At 39.5% G+C, this 22,912-nt stretch overlaps 1 protein-coding gene across 1 annotated transcript in view; it reads right to left on the reverse strand.

The window, feature by feature from the left end:
- Positions 1-11,504: 11,504 nt before the first annotated feature.
- Positions 11,505-22,912, reverse strand: part of LRRC2 (leucine rich repeat containing 2) — a 61,511-nt gene continuing 50,103 nt past the window's right edge. The window contains exons 6-9 of the mRNA XM_032676502.1: positions 17,438-17,583; positions 15,215-15,370; positions 12,675-12,811; positions 11,505-11,653 (exon numbers count right to left, since the gene is read on the reverse strand). Of these exons, the coding sequence (XP_032532393.1) occupies positions 11,604-11,653; positions 12,675-12,811; positions 15,215-15,370; positions 17,438-17,583 (489 nt within the window). The 3' untranslated portion in view covers positions 11,505-11,603. The remainder of the gene's footprint in view (positions 11,654-12,674; positions 12,812-15,214; positions 15,371-17,437; positions 17,584-22,912) is intronic.

Here is a 22,912-nt window from a genome sequence, read left to right on the forward strand (position 1 = left end):
TTGTTGGTCTCCAGACTGCAAGAAACACTTCAGTGAGTGCTGAAATGCTGCACTGAGCAATTAATAATACCATATTATAGTTTCTTTTGTGAGGGAGAACTACATTTCCAACAACAAAAATGGCAAGAAAATAATAGATTTCTAAAACAGCTAAAATATGCTGAAAGTATCTGCAAACTTAGCAAAAAAAAAAAAAAAAAAGAGGAAAATAGATCTGGTCTAAAAGATATGAGTGAAAAAAAAGAAAACATTCTTTTTTAAAAATTGTGAAGAAAAGCAACACAATAACCTTGTGAAATTTATACACAAACTACATAAGTCAGTTTACATCTTATATGACATCAAAACAGTAGTAATTACCACACACTGTACTCCTCTGTCTTTTTGCTGTCACACGATAGTTTCTGCAAAACTTCCATTGTAATCAGGGTAGGTAAGGAAGGGAGATCAGGGGGATTGCTCGAATTTCTAAAAACAAATCTCAGCTTTCAAGTTAAATCAGTAAGTTTCAGAAATCTCCTGGGAGAAAAGTTACCGAGAATGGTGTTTCAAGTCTTCTGATGAAAGCTGGTTTCAAAGGAGCGAGGCACTCCACAGAAGCAAAAAAACACAGAGGACAACTGTTCTACTACAAACACCTATTTAAAAAGAAAAACACATAAAATTCATGTTATTTTCTTTAACTAAACTAATCTGGACAGACACTAAAATGCAGAAAAGTGTATAACCTAAGGTTTGGTGCTGCAAAAGAAATTGTTGTATATGAATGTATGTAATTTACTGAAAATTTCTACTATGACTTCAAAAGTAAAAGTGGATCTTGGGAATACCTTTCCTTTGGAAAAATGCCACTGATTTTCCAGCTGTGAACTATATGGAATCAAAGTATAACTACAATGATCCCTACTTCTAATAAGCCTTTCTGCATCTAAAGTGTGACAAAGCTTTAAATTAAAGTGCTGGATATTACAACAATCTTCCATAGCAGTAATACTGGGGAGGAAAATCCCCGTGTCCTAAAGTGTTCTTATTAAACATGATTCCTAATAATTTGATCAAAGCCTGCCTGAAGTATCTGTGAAACAGGAGTAGTGAAGTATGCAACATATATTTGTATACCAGGCCATCACACAAACCCCAAGGATGAGGCAAACAGCAACACACCCAGGTTTTGTGCTGCACAAGCCACTTCAGCACCAATCCTGGGCATACATCTTTTCTCAAGTGTTATAGGTAAACAGACCAAATCAAAATTTAGCAGCAAAATTTATTGTAAGATTTATATAAAGTGCAGATAAGCAAATCAGCGTGCTGGGTGGCCTGGAGAGACCCCTGCTCCCCACCGGCCCACAAGCCCAACAAAAACAAACAGTAACCTTTATACTTTTTCAACTCCCCTCCCATAGTCACTTGTTAGCTCTTGATTGGGCTTGGGTTCGTGGGCTTCGTTCTGGTTGGTTTTGTTGCAGGCCCGTTCCAAGTGCCAGGTATTTTTCCATCAGTTGCTTTCATTAACTCAAATGTCCTTGAAGCTGGACATGGGAATGGTATCCAGATGATCCAGATGTTCTCTTTGGCTCTTCTTTATCATCTTTGTCCTTGACCCTCTGATCCTTGTTCTTTTCTTCTTTTCTAATGAGTACACTTAGACAATATTTTTAGAAAAACAGAATATAGTATACGTGCTCAATAAAGCAAAATACTTTATCTTTGCCAACTGTCAGTTGCAGGACAGTCAACTTACAATAGTAACACAGCAGTTAACTATTCCGCAGCTTACAACTCCCCAGCCCCAACAAAGCATTAGCTATAATATACAGAAAATACAATATATATTTTGACGAGTAAATTTTACCATTGCGTACTTATTACATCAAGGAAAAGGACATGAAATGCCAGTGAACCAGTGCTGGCCACCTGCTCTCCCCAGCCTGTGCTACCATCAGTGCATTTTGCAAAGTCACAACAAGCAGGGTCAAATGAGAGACTTTAATGGGTTGGAGCTGTGCTTTGTGAATGTGGGAGGTGTCTAGGAAGAGTTAGCCAGCCCCACACAGCAAAGGAGACAAATGGAGTTGTAGAGTGTAAGAGGGGAGAAGGGTCTGAGGGCTTCTGCCTCCCACACACAGGATCATAGAATATATCAAGTTGGAAGGCACCCACTAGGATCATCGAGTCCAACTCCCTGCCCTGCAAAGGACCACCCCCCCAGAGTCACACCCTGTGCTTGAGAGTATTGTCCAAACCCTCCTGGAGCTCTGGCAGCCTTGGGGCTGTGCCCACTGCCCTGGGGAGCCTGGGCAGTGCCCAACCAGCCTCTGGGGGAAGAACCTTTTCCTGAGATCCAACCTGAGCCTGCCCTGACACAGCTCCAGCCATTCCCTGGGTGTTGTCCCAGAGCTCAGTCCCTGCCCCTCCTCTGCCTCTGCCCAGGCAGTTGGAACTGCACTGAGGTCTCCCCTCAGTCTCCTCTTCTCCAGCTGAACACACCAAGAGCCCTCAGTGTCCTCACACGGCTTCAAATCAAGGCCCTTCCCCATCCTCATTCCCTCCTTTGGGCACTCTCCAATGGCTCAATCCCTTCCTTCCATTGTGTGATTCTAGCTCTCCAGCTTCCTGTCTTATGTAGGTCTTTTCAAAGGTGAGCACAAGTTTTATTTTTCTAAACTACAAACAGACATTTTTTGTGTTCATTCTGACCAAAAGGAGTGTTCTGGAAGCCTGTATCATGCAGCAATTCTCTCCCTAATATTTACAGCCACCTGAAACAACAACCACCCACAAAACAAGGCAAAGCTTTGAAGCTTCAGATCCGTGCATCAATACAAATTAAAACCTTTCCAAAACTCGGAAGTGTACTGTCACATCTCTCAGACAAGAGAAGGGTACTCATTTCATTGAAAAACACCTCAGTTTTGTAACCTTTTATTTGGAGTTTCCCTCTCCCAGAGCCTCAGGTTTCCCTCTCCCTTCACGCTGCTTAGCCTGAAAATACCTCATATTGCCTCCTAGAAATTTAGAAAATGGAATAGGAGAAAATGGTATAAAACTGGAAGGTCTTAAACCTTGTACTCTGAATTGAAGTATTGAACCATATTTCAAAGTACACACATATCAATGTTATCTTCCAATCAGCTGATACTTGATGTTGTACTCAAAATTAAAACCTTAAGCTTAAAAGCTAAAAAAAAATGTTGAGAATAGAATAATATTCACCAGTTTTCTCTTCATATAATCTATAAAATCAGTTTTGGCTAAACTAAAACTTCCAACAGAAAGCTGCTCCTGAAATGTTTATCTCCCTACAAAACAAATATTGGAATGATCAGTGAATTCTCAGTCAGTGGTGAGTCTGCCCTGGGTTTTCTTGTTTCTTATATTTTTATGTCTATATGGTTTTCAAGAAGGTCATAAAGAATTCATTGTGAGCTTTTGGGGAAAGGAAGTGAAACCATCAGCCAGATATGAAAGTCCTTGAAATCAGTAACTGCACAGAGCATGAGGGATGGACCACAATTCCCAGAACATTGCATGCAAAATGCAAGATTTAAGTATCACAGACATGGCTTCCAGAGTTCATTCCTATTTTGATATTACAGAGGTGCCAATTACAACTGTTATTCTGATAGTTCACAGTGGCACTTCCCATATGCATCTGCTACATCGATTTTAAATAGATCACAAAATGTCAGGAGCCAGGTCTAACCTACAACTCCTTCACAACCTGTTTGCTAATGAGTCAAGGCCGTAGTTTGCTGAACATTTATTTTAGGTCATGCTAGAGGGTGTTTTCAGAGGAAATGCTCTCCTAAACCCCTCTGTGATAGCTGATACAGTCAAACAGATTGAAGATTTGATCTAAATTAAAAATAACCCTCAAAAAACTTAATTCACATCAGTTCCCTCAGGTGGCAGAAAGCAATCTGAGAAACTAATTATGCTGACATACCAAAAAGAAATGACTGTCAAACTCTGACCAGGATATCTTATTAGTGATTTCAGAGATTTCCTCTGAAATTATTCTCACCTTCACTTGTTCTTTTATATTTAAAACTATTTTGCTTACCGACCAGAGCTTCTCAGACTTCCCCACATTTCAGGTTTGATTTTAAACACGGTAAAGAAGCTGCTTTTTCTTCACTGTTGTGTTTTGTTTTTTTTTTTTTTAACACCAAAAGCAAAACACCTCTAACAAAAGCGGTAACATCCAAGCACAGAGTTGTTCCAGCTGGTTGACAAGTGTCTAGCTTTAGTGTAAAGCTCTGTAGTGCTAAGGACAAAGAAGGGAGTACAGTAAAACACAGGGCGTGTGCTGTCTAGGTTAATAGCAGCCTGGAGAAAAGACTGAAAGGGAATCTCAGCAATATGTACAAATACCTCAAAGGTGCCAGGGGGATGGTGACAAACTCTTTTCAGTGGTGCCCAGTGACAGGATGAGGAGCAATCACCACAAACTAAAACACTAGAACTTCCATCTCAGCATGAGGAAAAACTTTACTTTGCAGATGACAGAGCACTGAAACAGGTTCCCCAGGAAAGTCATGGAATCTCCCTCTCTGTCCTCCACCTGGACACGTAACCTGCTCTACATGACCATGCCTTGGCAAGAGGATTGGGCTGGATTATCTCCAGAGGTCCCTTCCAACCCTAACTATTCTCTGATTCTCACCATTCAGCACCAAGAGATATGCAAGAGAGGCCTGAAATATTTCTACAAGTGTGCAAAATATCTGCTGGATTTCCTTACAAGTCTCACATGTATTAATCCAAAGATCTAATGCACAGTATAGTGATAGTGGTTCCAGCAGATGTAGAGGGAAGCAGTTCCAGCACAGATCAAATTTCTCTGTTTATTGAAGTACCCTGCAATATCTGCAAATGATGATGGATACCAGGCAGTATTCACTCATGACTTAAGATGTTATTTTGTCTTAGCTCTCCTGAACATTACTGCATTAGAGAAATATTCAGTCAGGATTTATATTCCGGTTGTCAGAGTTGACAACACAGAAGATAATACCATTACATTAAACCTGACACACTGAATTTGCACACAGGCCATACAAACAAACTTCCAGCAGTGTCTAAACATTACAGATGGAATTGGCCACACGAAGCAAAACAGTTCTCAGGACAGCTGTCCTGTTCCTGGGTCACAGAGCTGTTGAAGATAAGGGACCTCTGGGCATCACCTGGTCTAATATCCATGTTCAAGAAGGGTCATCTGGAGTAGAGGGCCCTGGACTATGTAGAGAAAGCTTTTTATTTTTTTTTATTCTCCAAGGATGGAGAATTCATTACTTCCCTGAAAACATGTGCCAGTTTTCAGTAACATTCATAGTAAAAATGTGATTCCTGATGTTCAGGAAGAACCTCCTGTGTTTGAGTTCATGCCCACTACTTCTTGTCCTGTCACTGGGTACCAATGGAGACAGCCTGGCTCCACCTTCTTTGCACCCTCCCTTCAGGTATTTATATACCTTGACAAGGTTCCTCTGAGCCTTCTCTTTCCCAGTCTGAAGAGTTTCAACTATCTCAGCCTTTCCTCACAGGAGACATGCACCACTCCCCTTCTTGTGGGTGACCCTTCATTGGACCCTCTCCAGCAAGTCCGTACATCACCTGTTATGGGAAGCCCAGACCTGGACACAGAGGTACCTCACGAGTGCTGAGGGGACACAAATGATCCCTCCCCTCAGCCTGCTGTCCAGACTCCTCTTTGTGCAGCCCAGGACACCACCAGCACTTGCTGCCTCGTGGCAGTGCCACGTTGCCAACTCACCTGGTGTCTATCAGGACCCCCGTGGCAGCTCCTGCAAAGCTGTTTTCCAGTTGGGCAGCCCCCAGCATGTACTGATGGATGGTGTTATTCCTCCTAAGGTGCAGAACTTTACCCTTCTACTCATTGAACTTCATGAGCCTCCTGTCAGTCCATTTCTCCAGCCTGTTTCTCCAGCCTTTTGAGGTCCCTCCAGATGGCAGCACAACCCTCTAATGCATCAACTACTTCTGCCAGTTTTATGTCATCACCAAACTTTCACCCATCACCAATGGGTGCACTCTGCCCCATTGTCAATAATAATGATAATAATTAATAATCTTCATTATTAATGAAGATATTAAACAGGATCAGACTCGGTTGTGACCCCCGGGATCACTGCTTGATGCTGGCCTCAAGTTAGACTTTGAGCTGCTGATCACCACCCTCGAGACCTGGCCATTCATCTACCAGGCCAGTTATTCAGTGTGGAAGTTTATCAAGTTGGTCAAGTGTGAACTCCTCTTAGTAAAGCCACGCTAACAGCTCCTGATGATTTTCTTGTCAATGTACCTAGAAATGGTTTGCAAGGATTCCGAGTTCTCCTTCTTGCCCTTCTTGAAAATTAGGCTGGCATTTGCTTGCTGCCAGTCTTCAGGCATTTCTCACAGTCACCATGATCAGAGAATACTGGGGGTGGCCTTGCAATGACATCAGTCAGCTGCCTCAGCACTTGTGGGTGCATCCCATCAGTGCCCATGTTCTTAGGTGTGTTCAGTTTGCTGAAGTATTCCCTGACCTGATCCTCATCTACCAAGGGTACATCTTCCTCACTCCATCCTTTGCCCCTCTCTCTGGAACCTGGGATACCTGAAGGCTGGTCTTTCTGGTAAAGACTAAGGCAAAGAAGGTGTTCAGTACCTCAGCCTTTTCTGTGTCCTGTGGAACCAGGTCCCCACCACATTCAGCAGCAGGACCACATATTCCCTAGTTTTTCCTTTGCCATTAACAAATTTAGAGAAACACTTCCTTTTATCCTTGACATTTCCCACCGGTTTCAACTCCAAATGGACTTTTTCATTCCTAGCCATGTTTTCTTCTGCATTCTTGGACAGTGTCTCATTATTCCTCCCAGGTTACCTTCACCTCCCAGGTATACCTTCTGTACGCTTTTTTTTTTCCTCTTAGAATTTTGACAGGAGCTCATTGCTCATCCCCACAGGTCTCTCTGAGTTTTTACTTGACTTCTTGCTCACTGGCATGAACTGCTCTTGAGCTTAGAGAAGGTAATGCTTGGAGACCAATCAGCTTTCTTGATCCCCTATTTCTTCTAACACCTTGTCCCATGGGACACTCTCAAGCACGTTCCTGAAGACATCAAAATCTTCTCTCTTAAATCCAGAGTTGTGTTCTTGTTTTGTTCCCTCTTCTTTCAGAATCCCAGTTTCCACCCTCTCTTAGTCACTGCAGCCAAGGCTGCCTTTGACTTTCACACCTCCAGCCAGTCCTTGCTGTTTTGTGAATATGAGGCACAGTAGAACACCTCTCCTGGCTGGATTGTCAATAATTTTTACAGCAGGAATTTTCCACTTATTTTCACCTGATGTCTTGTCCATCCAGCAGAAATTGGGGTGGCTGAATTCCTCCACAAGACCCACAGCCTGCTAATGTGAGGCTGTTTCCAGCTGTCTGTTGAAGGCCTTTTTCACTTGCTCGTCCTCATCAGGTGGTTTGTAAGAGGCACCTACTGCAGTATCACCCATATTGGCCTACTCACCTACAAACCCTCTGTTGGCTCCTCATTCATCCCCAAGGAGATCTTCATGCATTCCATCTATTCTCTTACATAAAGGACAGCCCAACCTCCTCATGTTTTCAGGCTGTCCTTCCCAAAGAGCCTGAATTCCTCCATTGCAGCACTCCATCCACAGGGACCATCCACCACATCCTCCTGATCCCAACAAGGTCACAGTCCTGCAGCTGCACAACAGTCCTCTAATTCTTTGTGTTTACTCCTCATCCTGGGTGCATTAGTGTGCAAGCACTTCAAAGAGGCAAAACACAATTACATCTAAAAAAGAAATCAAAGGTTCGATCTCCTTTAGTTCCCTGGTGGCATCAAGTGTTTGTCAGTAGTGGTTCCTGAAGATATGAGAAAAATGGAAGAATTGTCTTAAAATTGGACATGGATTTTTGATTATCTAACTGAACCCACCTTCTCTGAATAGACAGTAGACATATGACCTTCTCTACCTCTCTGGGGCCAGGGCAGCACCACAACAAACTTGGCATCGACTTATTTTCAAATATTCATCTTGACAGAAAGTTATACAGAAACCACAGGTGAGATATCATTTCAGTTTTTTAAATCAGCAAACACAGAGTAAGAATGAAACACTGAATAACATTTTATCAGCTTAAAGGCCTACAGTATAACATATTGGTTTTTTATAAATGTGTTATTTTATGCCATTACATAATACACAGGACCTAAGGCTGACTGAGCCTCAAATTGTCTGGATCTTTGTAAAAAAAATGAAAAAGAAGATGCATTGTTATATATCTAAATTTGAACTTAAACATTGGTTTTGTATAGTCTAAAACTGATTTTCAGTTCTGTAAGCTGATGTTCTTCCTTACAGATCTATTCACCAGGATCTGACAGCTAATTTAATTACTTTATAAATGTCACAATTGATTTTAGGAAAAGGCTGGAAGCATTAATGGAAAATAGAAACTCTGAACACAACCAAGGCAATATGTCTAAGATGTAATCGCATTTTAGATATAAAATGCATCTTTACAAAGATTTTGCTGAACATGAAGCAGTTATGTTGCAGCTGGCAACAAGAAAACTGCAAGTTCCAGGGAGCAGTAAGAGACAGTAATGATCTTTTCATGTTAATGCCAGTTGGCAGATAATGAAAACACCATGCAGATACCCCCTTCACACCGAGCAATACCATAGCTGTTAATGGACCAGTGGAGTGAAGAAAAAAGAGAATACAGTCACAGCCGGAATCAGCCCAAGTAGCAGATTCAGCTATTGAAAAGAGAGGAGACTCTTCCTGAACTGCTCAGGGTACAGCAGTCACCCAAGTGGAGCATAATCAGAGTTACGCTGAGTTACAGTTCTTCAATTTATTAGGACCAGTTCAAATGAGGTCTTGAAATCAGGGGAGTAAAAACCCACTTTCCAACCTCCTCCCACCCACTATGAAGCAGGAGCTAATCTGCACTGAAAGAGTGGCACCAAAAAGCATTAATATTGTTAGTAGTTGGTGTCTTCTCACTGAGAGGCACTGAAGCACCCGTTTGCCATCTGTACAACCACTCTAGAGAGGTTTGCTGTCTGCTGGGGGCTTACATTTGCAATGCCACAAAGAGGCTACCAATCCAGGTAAAACCAGAGGGCTGTTATCCACTCCTGCTCTTTCACACAGAGTCGAATGATGCTGCAAGAAGGAGATTGCAAAACATCAAAAGGGGCTTCACATCCCTCAGAAAGATGTTGAAGGGGTTGGAAACACAGGTAGTGTATCCTCTGTGCTCCCAGCTGGAGACTGGGACCCAGGAAGAAGGAGATAAAGGGATCAAGTGAATTATTGACTGCATGGCTGGTGCCATGCTCAGAATTTGGGGTTCTATGATCTGGGATTCACCTTCAAAAAACCAGGCATTGATATTAGATGGGGATCACCTGACTGGATGTGAGCATGTTCTGGGAAGGAAGATGGCTGGAATTCTCAGCAGAGCTTTAGACTATATTCAGCAGGGGAATATAGTCTAAATGCTGCTGCATTACAAAAATCCTGGGTTTAAACTGTGAATTTGCATTGAAAAATATTGCCAAGCAAATGGACTTGTGAACAACACTGTCCAATCAAATTAAAAATGCATGGGTTGTATTTAGGCTATTTGTTTTTCTCTGGTTGTCCCCCAGTTTATCTGCACCACTCTTACCTGTGAACAGCAAAAATCTTTTGAGTAAGATTAGCTGCAATGCTAAAAAGTACTTATACAATGTCTCTATTCAAGTACTTTCTGTTTAAATATCCAACAATTCTGATACTAGAATTTACAGTAGCATTTTTGATTTTTAACTATGTTTGCATCCCTAGTTTTTTGTAAAGTTACAGCTCCCATAATGTCCATCTCAGTTCTATAAGCACAGAGCTTGTGATTTCCATTCCTATGATTTTCAGTGGATATTAGACTACGACAGAACTCTAGAAATAGAATTTCAAGCAATGTCAAAACAGATGTCTTACAGAAGTTTATTACACCAGTATCAGTACTTAACCAACCAAATGTATAATTTCAATAAAAGAAATTTCGTAGGGTAGTTTCACATAGCCTGATTTCTCTAAGCCCACTTTGGTTGCCACTGTTTTGTCCTCTTTCATTATCTAATAATAATTTAAAGAATAGTCTTCTATTATTCTAAGATCAATGTCATTTTTTCTTAGAGTTTTTTAACTTTCCCTTTAATCACAATTTGTTTAAGATCTGCTTTAGCACCTGGAGACCAATTTGACTGGATTTCATTTGGATAGTAATATAACTGCAGAAGCTTGCAACTGGGATAATAAACATACCTATTCTCTTCTTTTAAAAGATTGAATGCTAGAATGTGAAAAAGAAAACATCAAAAGCAGTATGTTTTTTTCTACATGGAAGTCTGAGGAGCATATCCTTCATTGCTTTGTTTTTTTAAATATGACTGACTTAAGTGGCATTCTACTGCACAAAGCTGAAAATACCTCATCTATAACAAAAAAAACCCCAAGGTGTAAAGATCATCTCACTTAACTGCACTCATAAGTTTAGAACCACTTAAATTCTTTAATTTGAGTCTAATTAGGGTCTAAATTCTCAAAATCTCATTCTTTTTAGATTAAAAAGTATTGATTTATTAGACAAAAAGTACAGATAAAACTAGGTTTCTGAAGGCCTACACTATATACACTTAGATAATTATATATAAACAGATTATTAAATAGTAAGCAACATAACTTTTTACCAGCAAACTTATTCTTACACAACTTGGAAAACACCAAAAAATGTCCACAAAATCCTGTAATCTTAAACTGTTAGTAGAAGACTTTTATCATCATTCTACTGATAGCATTAGCTCATACTGCTTAGTCCTTAAAATCTTATTTAATACACTAGTATATTATAAGACTGCTTAGTACAGAAGTTTCAATTACATTGGTACTTGAATTTGCAAACAGGTAAAGTCTTACAATATGCTGGAAAAAAAAAAAAAACAGGAAAACTGCTATAACCTTCTACATAAAAAGTTGTTGATACTTTAAAAAGTGAACTTTTTAAAAAAGAAGGACAATTTTCTTGCAGAACAGAAAGTAAATGCAAATATCTATGGGTGTGTTCTCGCGTTGAATATTGTAAATAACTAAATGTGTTATTTGGTCTTAAAAAAAAACAGGTCACATTCATTTTCTAAATTAGTCTATCCCCTTTTATAAAATCAAATCTCTTTATAAGATCGTGTTTTATGCTGCAGTGTTTCAACTGCAACACAGAATGTCTTCGTCATTCATCTATGCCTGTTTGTATTTTATCAGAGTGAATATTAGTGACTGCTGCTGTTGAACTTGAAAATAAATATGTTGACTTAAAATGTGAAACAGCATCTTGTGAAGGCTCTACTGCCCTTTGATTTTATCTGTAGTTAGTGGTAACAACTACAGTAATAAATAAATAACTTGTTATGATTTTCATGTGATTCTGGCCATTTATATTTTCCAGTGTTTACTATTCAGGTGGATAAAAAGAGAGTTATTCAGATATCCACTAGAGATTTAGATGTTTTTGGTCTTCAGAGCTGAAGACTGAGCAATACTTTCGTAGTGTAGGAAGGAGTAGACTCTGTGAAAAAAGAAAAAAGAAATACATCTCAGATTTTAGCTATGTAATCCAGCACAAATAAATGAAACCCTTAGCTAGAAACAGTAGGCCTTGGTTTTATTTCAAAAGTACTCTACAAATGATCTTTGTGACTTCATTTTAGAAATAGAGAGCATGAACACCCAAGTGCTAAGATTATGGACATTAAGGAACAAAAGTCCAGTATTAGAACATGAAAACTATTCTGAAGCCACATTCCGTGACCTTTCTTCATATTTCTCTTTTACCAGATCTCATAGGACCACCGTACAGATCCCTTAAATTATTCCTGTAAGGAGAGGAAAGATACCAAAAGATTCATTCCACTAAAAGTCATTTCTACACACAAACTCTCAAAGGGATTAAAATAGAGCCTAGAGGGTACTCTGGCTCACAGGAAACTCCCTTTGTTTCCTAACATTTTACTAAAGACTCAAGAGATTGAAAGTTTCTCAATGATGGTAAATATAAGACAAAGTAGCAAAACAAATTAATGTGCAAAGCTTCAAGTGCTATGTAATGAAGACAGAAGCAGAGATTTTACTATGATTGTACAGTGGTTAAACAGTTAGTAGTACCCTGATACAGATAATATTATTAAAGAATATTATATCAGTACAAAGAGACTTTCATATATATACTGTGCCTCTTTTTGAGGAGGAGAAGCCCTTCTTCAGGAATTCAAAATCACTAATGTTAATCCCAAATTAGGTAATTAAATCTGGAGAATGAGAATAATCTTTGTATACATTATTAATGAATTAGGACTAATGCGCGTACAAACACACCATTAACTTTGTATACAATATCAAGTGTCCCAATTAGAGCTCAAATTTTTAACAAAACCCATTTGGCATTTTCACTGTTGGTCTTATTCAATACCATAACAGACAACTGTAGTTTAAGGAGACATATTTCTTGGACTCTCAAAAATAAATGTTCCCACCATATGTCTGCATTTATCTCCAAGGCAGCAGGAAGTTTACTGCAGGTTAACACATACCCCTTTCCTTTAGGTCTTCAATGTATGCCTTCATAAATTCTTTCTCAACTTGCTCACGTTCACGTTCGGTTTCTATAATTTCTTCGGTGTCTTCACATACAATGGTTTCAACAGGACTGTTCTTGAGACTCACAAATCTAGACAGAGATCAGCACAAGAATATATGCAACAGGCTGCTGAACATCACTGACCAACAGGAATGACATTGTAGGAATTGCTACTAGAGCCAAAAGGAGAAGTGTAAAGAACATCAGCTCGGATTTGCATTGCGGAATTGTTAGGATACATCTATTATTGGAAACACAGATTTCAAATGGCACCTTCTCTATACTCCACTTTCCATATAAAAATTATCAGATTTATCCCTTCCTGTCTATCTACATAAATCATTCTCTGTAATAACAGGTATTTTTTTTTGTTATGGAACTTCTGACGGACTACACTGTAATTTCACATCTACTGGTAAGCAATACAAACTCCTCCCTAACAATATTGCCTGGCAATCTGGAATTTTGCCAGTATCACTTAGGCAACAATATCTACTTCCATTTTTGGTTGTTATTACGTTACTTCTCTTTTCCAATGTATGCCTGGACTTGCATTACATTCTATTTGCAAGTTTCCTAAAGCTACATGTTGCAGGTGAAAAACTAAGTGGTTACATACACAACTTGTGTAATGTCCAAATTAAGTGCACAGCATTCTGAAAATCTCTGAAATTTACTCCAAGAAAGGAAAAAACATCAACAGAATTGTTACTTTCAGAAGAACAAATGTTTCACCAAATCATACAGCTCTCTAAAATCTCATGCATTGCTGTGAGTCTGTGATCAGTTGACTTTGGCTGGTCAGGTGTCCACTGAGTAGTTCTCTCCCTCTCCCTCTCCTCAGCAAGACAAGAGGAGAATCACAGAATCATCGAATCATAGAATCACACAATCAGCTGGGTTGGAAGGGACCTCCAAGATCATCAAGTCCAACTCTTGATCCAACCCCGACGTGGCTCCCAGACCATGGCACTGATGCCACATCCAGTCTGTCCTTAAACACCTCCAGGGACAGAAAATCCACCACTTCCCTGGGCAGCCCATTCCAATGGCGGAGCACCCTCTCTGGAAAGAAATTCTTCCTAATATCCAACCTAAACCTCCCCTGGCACAGCTGAAGACCCAGTCCTCTTGTCTTGCTGATGGTTGCCTGGGAAAAGAGACCAACCCCCAGCTGGCTCCCCCCTCCTGTCAGGGAGTTGCAGAGTGAGGAGGTCTCCCCTGAGCCTCCTCTTCTCCAGGCTGAACAGCCCCAGCTCCCTCAGCCTCTCCTCACAGCACTTGTGCTCCAGTCCCTTCCCCAGCCTCGTTGCTCTTCTCTGGACCCGCTCCAGGACCTCAATGTCCTTCCTGAGCTGAGGGGCCCAGAACTGGACACAGCACTCCAGGGATGGCCTCAGCACTGGTGAGGCCAGAATCAGGGGAAGAATCGCTTCCTTGGACCTGTTGGCCACACTGTTCCTGATCCAGGCCAGGATCCATTGGCCTTTTTGGCCACCTGGGCACACTCTGGCTCATGTTCAACTTCCTGTCAATCCAGGAATAGCAGATGAAAAAGTTTTAGGTTGAGACAGCTTAATGAGAAAATAAAACCTATGCACAGATGCAAAGCAAAGCAAAAACCTCTTCTCAACAAGTGATGTCTAACCACTTCCTGGGAAGCAGAAACTCAATACATGTAGCTGGTTTCCTTGGATGAGAAAAATCTTAATAAAGAATGGCCAACCTTCCTTCTCCTTTCTCTTGGCTTTATATGCTGAGTATGACACCACGTGGGTCAGCTGGGGTCGACTGCCCCAGCAGTGTCCACTCCCAAGCTCTTGCTCAGCCTCGGCCTTTGGTGCTTTGTAGGGATGGGTTGGAGAAACAGCCTTGGTGCTGTGCCAGCACTTCTCAGCAGCAGCCAAAACCACCCTTCTAGATACCAGTGCAAAGAACAGCACTATGAGGGCAGCTGTGGGGAAAGTTAAATCCATCCGAGTCAGACCCAGCATAAGGTCTGAAATGGTTCCATAATCAAAGACCTGGACTTTGCTTGCAGAAATGCATGACCACTAGACCTGCAGACTGAAAGGCCTCTTGGTCTTACCCTGCAACCAGCAATAAGGTGACATTTCCCAGTAAAGAACTACTAAAATCACGTGACCTTATTTAATCTTTTACCAGCCGCATCTCCCTCTCCCAGTAAGATGCTTTTGGTAGCACTGAACTTATCAACAGCTAACTGCCAGGCTACTGGTCCTCCTCTGAGACAGCTGCTGTGACTCCATCTCCCCAGGAAGAGCAGTTTAGGCAGATGTACAATGCGAATAACTGGCAGGTGAAAATCAGAAAGATGCATATATATATACAATTTCTGATTTCTGTAGCACCCCCATTACCACTCATTGGCTCAGAACTTGTAGAAACTGCTACTCATGAAAGTATTTCTCTTGGTTACATGTACCTTATCTTCTTAAGGACATTTTCCCTTTCTCTCTTACTTTTACTTACTTTAGGCCTGTGGTAGACTCACAGATGGCTGTGGGTACCTCAACCAGGTCGTCACCACTGACAACCAGCAAACTGAGCTTTGGCATGTTGACAAGAGCTCGTGGAAGATAAGTCAGCTTGTTTTTCTGCAAGAGAAGTGTCTCCAATTGATCTAACCTGTAAAGACATAAAAAGATAAAGATGGCTTAAAATACTTATTTCAGACAGGAACATCTATCCAAAACAGCAATACTGACTTAATCTTCTGTATAATAGGATCAATTACGTGCAATGTCTTTAGCTTCTCAAAAAATCACTCAAACCCAACTTTCAACAGATTTTCATCAACTTGAATGGAAATCTCCAGTCATGGTTCAACATTATAGATATTAATAGCACACCTCTGAAAAGTAATCAAAAGCATGCTCGAGATAAAAGGTTACAAAATTTATGGTGCTTTCATGCAGAAGGTGTTGACAGAAAATGATATAAAGCCTCATCATGTGCACCCTGGAACTAATGAAAAATAAAGGTCATCAGCTCACAGCTTTGACCATTCTATGAACTATGTATGGCTGTACCAGGCAGCAAGTCCCCATCTATTGTTTTTCACCAGTAATTAGTACTGTGGGGAGCAAGAGAAAGATTAGCTCCTAGTCATAAGGCTCTTGAAAGCTGTCCCACTGAAATCAATTCAAAGACAGTGCTTCATGGAGGAATTTTTGTTTTATTTCCCCTGGCTTGTCCTAATGCAATAGAAATTTGGGGCTCTGTGTTTATTCCTTGGAGTAGGCAGAAGACAAAAAGCACAGCAAATCGTTGAAGAAAGTTTGTCTTTTTTTTGACTGCAAGGATCCATTCCTAAAACACCGTTGCAGGATATTGCTTATCTGGTCCACGTGGTCTATTTGAATTCAGGTGAAGATATTAAGTAAGGAGTCACGGTTATTAATCACAGACATTGTCATTAATCACATTACTTTTGTGGTAGATCACTGAGGTTCCTTGACACTACAGGCATTGAAATCATGAGCCTGAATAAGAGTATCAGTTCACTAGGGCAGGGGGCATATCCTGGCATTTTGTAGTCTTCAGAATGCAAATGAGCCCAAGGAATCTCAAAAATCAAAACCCAAAGAAAATCTTATTTTTTGGTGTCTGATTATAGTATTTCAGTATCAAGTCTGGCAAGTCAGGGGGGAAATGATCCTCAGGTTGAGTGGGTATCCTTCCATAAAAAAACAATAGCCTCTCAGAAGCATTTTGAATTTAATTAAATCTCTGGTCAGTCCCCCTGGAAAACAATGGCAGGTTTATTTTGTTTGTAACTAATCCATGTGAATTACTAACACAAATTAAGACTTCAGTCCTGCTGTCAGAATAATCTGTGATTACACAATGTCCCAGAAAAGCCCTTTTGCCTGGCAACAAAACCCTTGAGAAAGTTAAAACTGAATGAGTTTTCTGTGAAGTTTCTTCTGTCTCAGGGATTTCTATTCCCAGACCAACAAATAACCCAGAGTATCTTTTTTTTTTTTTTAATAAATTTTAGTTAATAAGTTTTTTCGTTTACTTTTGGCTGCGTAAAGTTTTGTAAACCAAGTCACCACAGGACTCCAGAGTGAATAAATAGGCCCAGGAATAAAAGAGTTTTCTCAGGCTAACAAGTCCCATTAAAAGGATCAGTGTGATTTTGTTTAAAACTAGTTCTAGTGGGCACCTAAACTGAAAGAGTGAATATATGTGTGCACATTCATATGTACTTCAGAGTAGAAGGGGAGAATTGTCAGTGGTTTTTTGTTTAATATCACCAGTATTTTTCTACTTTACTAACGAAATTTGTCAGGTTGTCTCAGTAAACTGAAAATGCTTTAGTTTATCTTTTCCTCCTCCCCGCCAACCCTCCAGAGAGTTTACTGCTGCCAGCTCCACATGGTGACTGGACCTGGGGCAGAGTAACCTCCTGAACTTCCCAAAAAACAATGCTCAGATATAATGATAAATTACCATGAAAGCAGAGGAAAATGTATTTAGTTAAACTGACTGCCATCAGTGAACTAGAAAAAGTAGTTTCTGTTCTCTGACAGAGCCCATGAACAATAATGGAAAGTTTACATGCAAAAATATCCACATGTGGGGTTTTTTTCATGTGGTTTTTCAATAATGGTGTTTCTTGAAAGCTTGTGAATTTTCTAAATGACTTAATAGTTCATAAACCTGTCAGTGAATTAAAACATAAACTACCTGTCTATGTCTTCTGGGAGATCTTTCAGGTTGTTGCTGCTGATATCCAAGCACTGCAAATTAGACATCCGGAGCACACAAATTGGAATAGAATGGAACTTGTTTGCTGACACATCCACAACTGTGACTTGTTTCAGGTTACTTAACTGGAAAGAAGTAGTGCTCTATGTTAGTTAAATTTGGCAAATACAAGACATTTCATTCATCGACCATTTTTATTCCCCTCAAAGCACTGAGGAAGATAAGAATTTATTATTTTTTTTACTCAAATTTTTGCCGGCCTTATCTCTTACTCATCATTTCACAGGAGAAAGGGATTCAGAAATAGTTAATTCCCAAAGTGTTCATCACCTTTCAAACATCATCAGGGGATTGAATGAAATTTTCGTTCTTTAAAACCCTACAGTTTCAGATGACAAGTTGAATCAGAAAATTACTTGGTTTTGAAGTGACACAGTACAATTTATATAACTAATAGATGCCAAGTTACCATTCTCAAAATCAGAGATTTGATAATTCCTATCAAAATTACAGAGATTCCCATTGCTATAACTCTATTATGCACTGAGAGTGCATTGCTAGGACACCATTAGAAAATTAAACAATCAATTTAGGCCAACAGAAAATTTGGTCCAATATTTTTCAAAGATCTTTAAAAATACATCTTCCGTACTGCAAACTAAATATATAATAAGAGGTTTTTATTTCAATACTTTCCAAAGGAATTACATTTTTAAGTAATAAACCTTTAGTGCAATGAAGGTTAACTACAAATGTAAAATATACCTGTTTAAGAAATTAATGTGTTAAATTAAGTTCTCTCTGTACTGAATCAATTATTCACATTATCGGTGTTCATAAAACCATGCAGCTAGCTAAAGTGAATATCAAAGGAATATAAATGTTAATCAAAAAAAGTGGTTTAGAATGGAAATTACATTTCTGAGCTTCTAATCAGATGTCACCATCACCATCTAGCCCTACGGGTCCTGATACAGAAAGAAAAGTAGCAAAACAAAAATTCCTTGTCCTTTGCTGAAGGTATCTCAGAATGTAGAAAACAAGTAGGAACAAAAACCCCCAAAACAAATACATTTTCCACTTCCAAAGTAAGCAGAATGCATGCAACAGCATAAATTAAGGGAAAAAAAATCAAAAAGTAATAAAAAACATCCTGAATAATTGAAAAATATTTTCTTTATTAATATTTACTAATTTCTTTTTATATTTTCTGTTCAAACTCCTACTTACTGTAATATTGGTAGACTTTGGTCTGAATTTGACCATTGCAATGTAGACTGTAAATTCTTCAGATACTGAATATTTTTTCCAACAAACCAGAACCTCCTTTTGAACAGGGAAAGCACAAAGACTATTCCGGATCAGAGCAGCAAAAGAACGTAGAAAATAATTGGCACCACCTTTATATTGTGTTTTCTTTGTGGTTTCAAATTATCATCACAATTTCAAACCCCGAGCAAATATTTCAAGTTTCTCTGAACAATTTGAACTCAGAACAATTTGCTGAAACTGCTGATACATTTATTTTAACAAGCTCTCCTCGCAAAAAATGTTGCAGGCACAGAATTAAAGCAATATCCCAGAGGTTTAAATGCCAAAATGGTCCCAAACCATTTCCAAAGAAAAGACATCTTCTCTAAACACAAAGCAGAAGATATAAATATATAAATATAAAATATTTTAAATATTTATATAAAATATATAAATATAAAATAAACTGAAATCATTGTTCACCCAAGTTCCTAAACACTTTGCTTTCACATTCTGAAACAACTTGTTAACATTAACGCTAGATGGTAAAATTATATTTCTGCAACAGCAGCAACTAGTCTTACATGTTTTCCTAACAGTGCTTTATTGAATTAAATATTATAAGCAATATTACCACAGCAGTATTTTTTTTAAGAAACACAGGTGTTTCCTCCATTTTTTTGTATAATATGGAAAAGATATTATTTTATTAAGAATGGTGTGAAACAAGGCTGCGTTCTTGCTCCTACCCTATTCACAGTCTTCTTTAGCATGATGCCCCAAAGGGCCATGGCAGACCTTGCTGATCAGGACGGTATCTGCATTCTATATCACACTGATGGAAGTCTATTCAATCTAAGGCGTCTGAAGGCCCACACCAAGACCCTAAACCATCTTGTCCAGGAGCTGCTTCATGCTGATGACGCCGCCCTTGTTGCCCACACAGAAGCAGCTCTGCAGCGTTTAACATCCTGCTTTGCAGACACTGCTGAGCTCTTTGGGCTGGAAGTCACCTTAAAGAAGACACAAGTTCTCCATCAACCAGCACCTCAGAAGTCCCCCATCATCCCCATATCACCATTGGCCAATCAGAGCTCAAATCAGTCCAGCAGTTTAATTACCTGGGCAGCCTCATCTCCTTGGATGGTGAGATTGATGGGGAGATAGACAACAGGTTAGCAAAGGCATACAGTGCCTTTGGAAAGCTTCATAAAAGAGTTTGGTGAAATAAACACCTGAAGAAAAGTACCAAGATCAGTGTTTACAGAGCCATAGTGCTGTCTACTCTCTCATATGGATCTGAATCCTGGGTCATCTACCGCCACCACCTGCGACTCCTCGAACGCTTCCATCAACGCTGCCTCCGTACAATCCTAAACATCCACTGGGCAGATTATGTGACCAATGCATCTGTTCTAGAACAGGCACAGTCACAAGTATTGAGGCCATGTTGCTGAGAACACAGCTGTGCTGGGCAGGGCACGTCTCCAGGATGAAGGACCAACCACCCCCTCCCTAAGGTCCTGCTCTATGGTGAACTTGCCACCGGCTGCTGCAAGAGAGGAGCCCCGAAGAGGAGATACAAGGACTGCCTGAAACAACATCTCAGCCTTGGTCATATTGATCAACAGAACTGGTCTACTCTGGCCTCCAATTAGGAGGTCTGGAGACACCCCATCTATAATGCTGCTGATGCCTTGAGGAGAAAAGCAGGATCACCCTTGAGGAGAAAAGACAAGGCAGAAAGAATCGTGTCTTGCAGAATTTACCACCTAAGGAGTCTTTCTGCTGCGCCTTTTGCAATCGGATATGTCTGTCACGTATTGGCCTCATAAGCCACCAGCGTGCCTGCAGCAAATGTGGAGAGAGCCTTCCCAAAACTTCGTTCACGAAGCCTGGCCATGACATGACAAAACATACATTTTTTCAGGAGTTTGTATTCCCACAAAAAAGTGCCAACAAAATATAATGTCATGGACTCTACTGATACAAATTTTGGTTCACCATGCCACAGAATATATGGAGCCATGATTATATCATGTATGCTGCAAGTCCTCAGCACTTGCTCTTTTAAGGTAATATTTAATAAAACCTGTCCATCTTCTAGAAACCTAATGGAGTTTTTAATTTAATCTGTTTCTGAGGTGTTACCAACAAATACCTGTGACAGACGATGCCTTGGAAATTATGGCAGCTGTGTATTATATTTCCTAATGAAAACCCTGTGTATCCTATTTCCTCTTGAAGAACTGATTGATTCCTGTACCTTTTATAACATTTCATTTTCAAACAAGCATGTCTCCCTTATCACATTTATGTTATCATTTATTTTGGCTTGGTGTTGATTTTTGCTATTTTTCGCTATTATGTGACTTTGGATCAATCAGTATACGGGCTTTATGCAGGTTCTATTTAAAAGACAGAAAAAGCTATATTTAATCATCTAGCTACCTGGACACACTTATTCTTGTATCTATGTTTAATCATTCTTGCCATTTTTATTTGACACACTGCCCCCTTTTACCTACCTTCATAGTTTTGTTTATAGAAATAATTCAGATAACTTGTAGAGCTCTAGAGCTCCACTGCTTTTCTTTCCCTCTGGCAGTTAAACCTTCAGTTGAAAGAAAAGGACATCATGTCCTGGGCTGAAAAACTGTTTGATTAATGGGTGTGGTTCTATTTGTGTTCTGCTTTTTTACTGTGAAAAGAATTTACTGATAAGGTTGAATGAAAGTTTCTCGTGAGTTGCCTACTACTTAGCACTAACAAATTAAAAGGAATAAAGTTCTGTCAAAATACCGTATTTTTCAGTTACATTTAAACATTCTGTAACAGAAACAGCAACCCACAAAGTAAATTGTGAGAAGATATACAAAGGATTGACCCAGAAATGTCTATCCATGCATCACAAATATGATTTTACCCTGAAATTTCAAACTCAGTGAAGTCAAAGACAATTTGAACCACTTCAGCAGTATAGGTTATTACTTATATTGCCTTCCAAAACATATGTTGCCTCCCAAAACACATAGATTGGGACTCAGTATCTCATTGTCTTACTGAACACAGTGACAAAGGAGCAAACTGCACAGTTGGCCACTTAGTTCTCATGCACTCAAACCAAATTCCCAGCTTTTCTTTCACCAAGCTGTCAGTGTAACTTCTTCTATAACTTCTTCTATAACTTCACGGAGAAAAGCACTAATCACAGAAACAGGGTACGAGCCTCTCTAGAGGTAGAACATCTTTCAAAAGATATATTTGTGCATTTATAGCCCAGCTCACCATCTGACTTCCAAAGTGGACTCTTAAACTTGATGAGGCAAAGCCATTTAACAGCAAACCCCACACCTTGAAAACCAGGTACTAATCCATATATTTTGTGACAAAACCCTTTGAAGCCGAAAAAAATATGTGACATCAAAAAGGACTTCATTTGGTGGTGTCTTGGTAAGATAAATCCAAGAAATGTTGAGTGGAAGAAAGCATTCAGCCAAATGGTGTCAGTCTGATTTTGCAATGCTAGAATCCTAAACCTTTTGTAGAGTTAATCCACAAACAGAAGTTGTTATTCTTATGCCAAACTGTTTACCTGGAAGTTTAACATCGCCCCCTTTCACCATTTATCTTTTCATCATTCAAATGCTTTCTTTCAGGTTAATGTTTAATGTCCAATAGAGTAATTATAGCTATGATGATCTAAGAATAAGTTCGCAGAAAGGAACTTCCCTTGTTATTAAAGCAGGTTTTTGTATACACAAACCTTTAATCAGTACTTTAAACTTTAATCAGAAAACTGACTTCATTCAATATTCACAAAATATATGCAATAAATGCAACACATGCAATATTCACAAAAATATCAGGTATTGGTCATTTGCAGGTGATTGAAGGTGACCACACACAAGGTGATCACAGGTGACCAATGAGCAATGAGAGCAGGACTGTCATCACACAGTTAAAATCCCTAAGAATGTGGATCATGTGTTTAAATCCAAGTATAGTAGCTGTTCCAAGCCAATAGATAAGTGCATGAAATTAAGTACCCAATTAATGATTTCCTGGGCTGAAACCAAAACGAGTCTGCTGTCTCAAAAAATAAATTTATGTTGATTAGTTACATTAAATTTTCATAGCATTACTGCTGCAGCTCCACACAGTCTGCATACATTATTGCATTTTGCCATCATAAAGTCATCT

This window comes from Chiroxiphia lanceolata, chromosome Z (genome assembly GCF_009829145.1).
Source record: "Chiroxiphia lanceolata isolate bChiLan1 chromosome Z, bChiLan1.pri, whole genome shotgun sequence".
Lineage (NCBI taxonomy): Eukaryota > Metazoa > Chordata > Aves > Passeriformes > Pipridae > Chiroxiphia > Chiroxiphia lanceolata.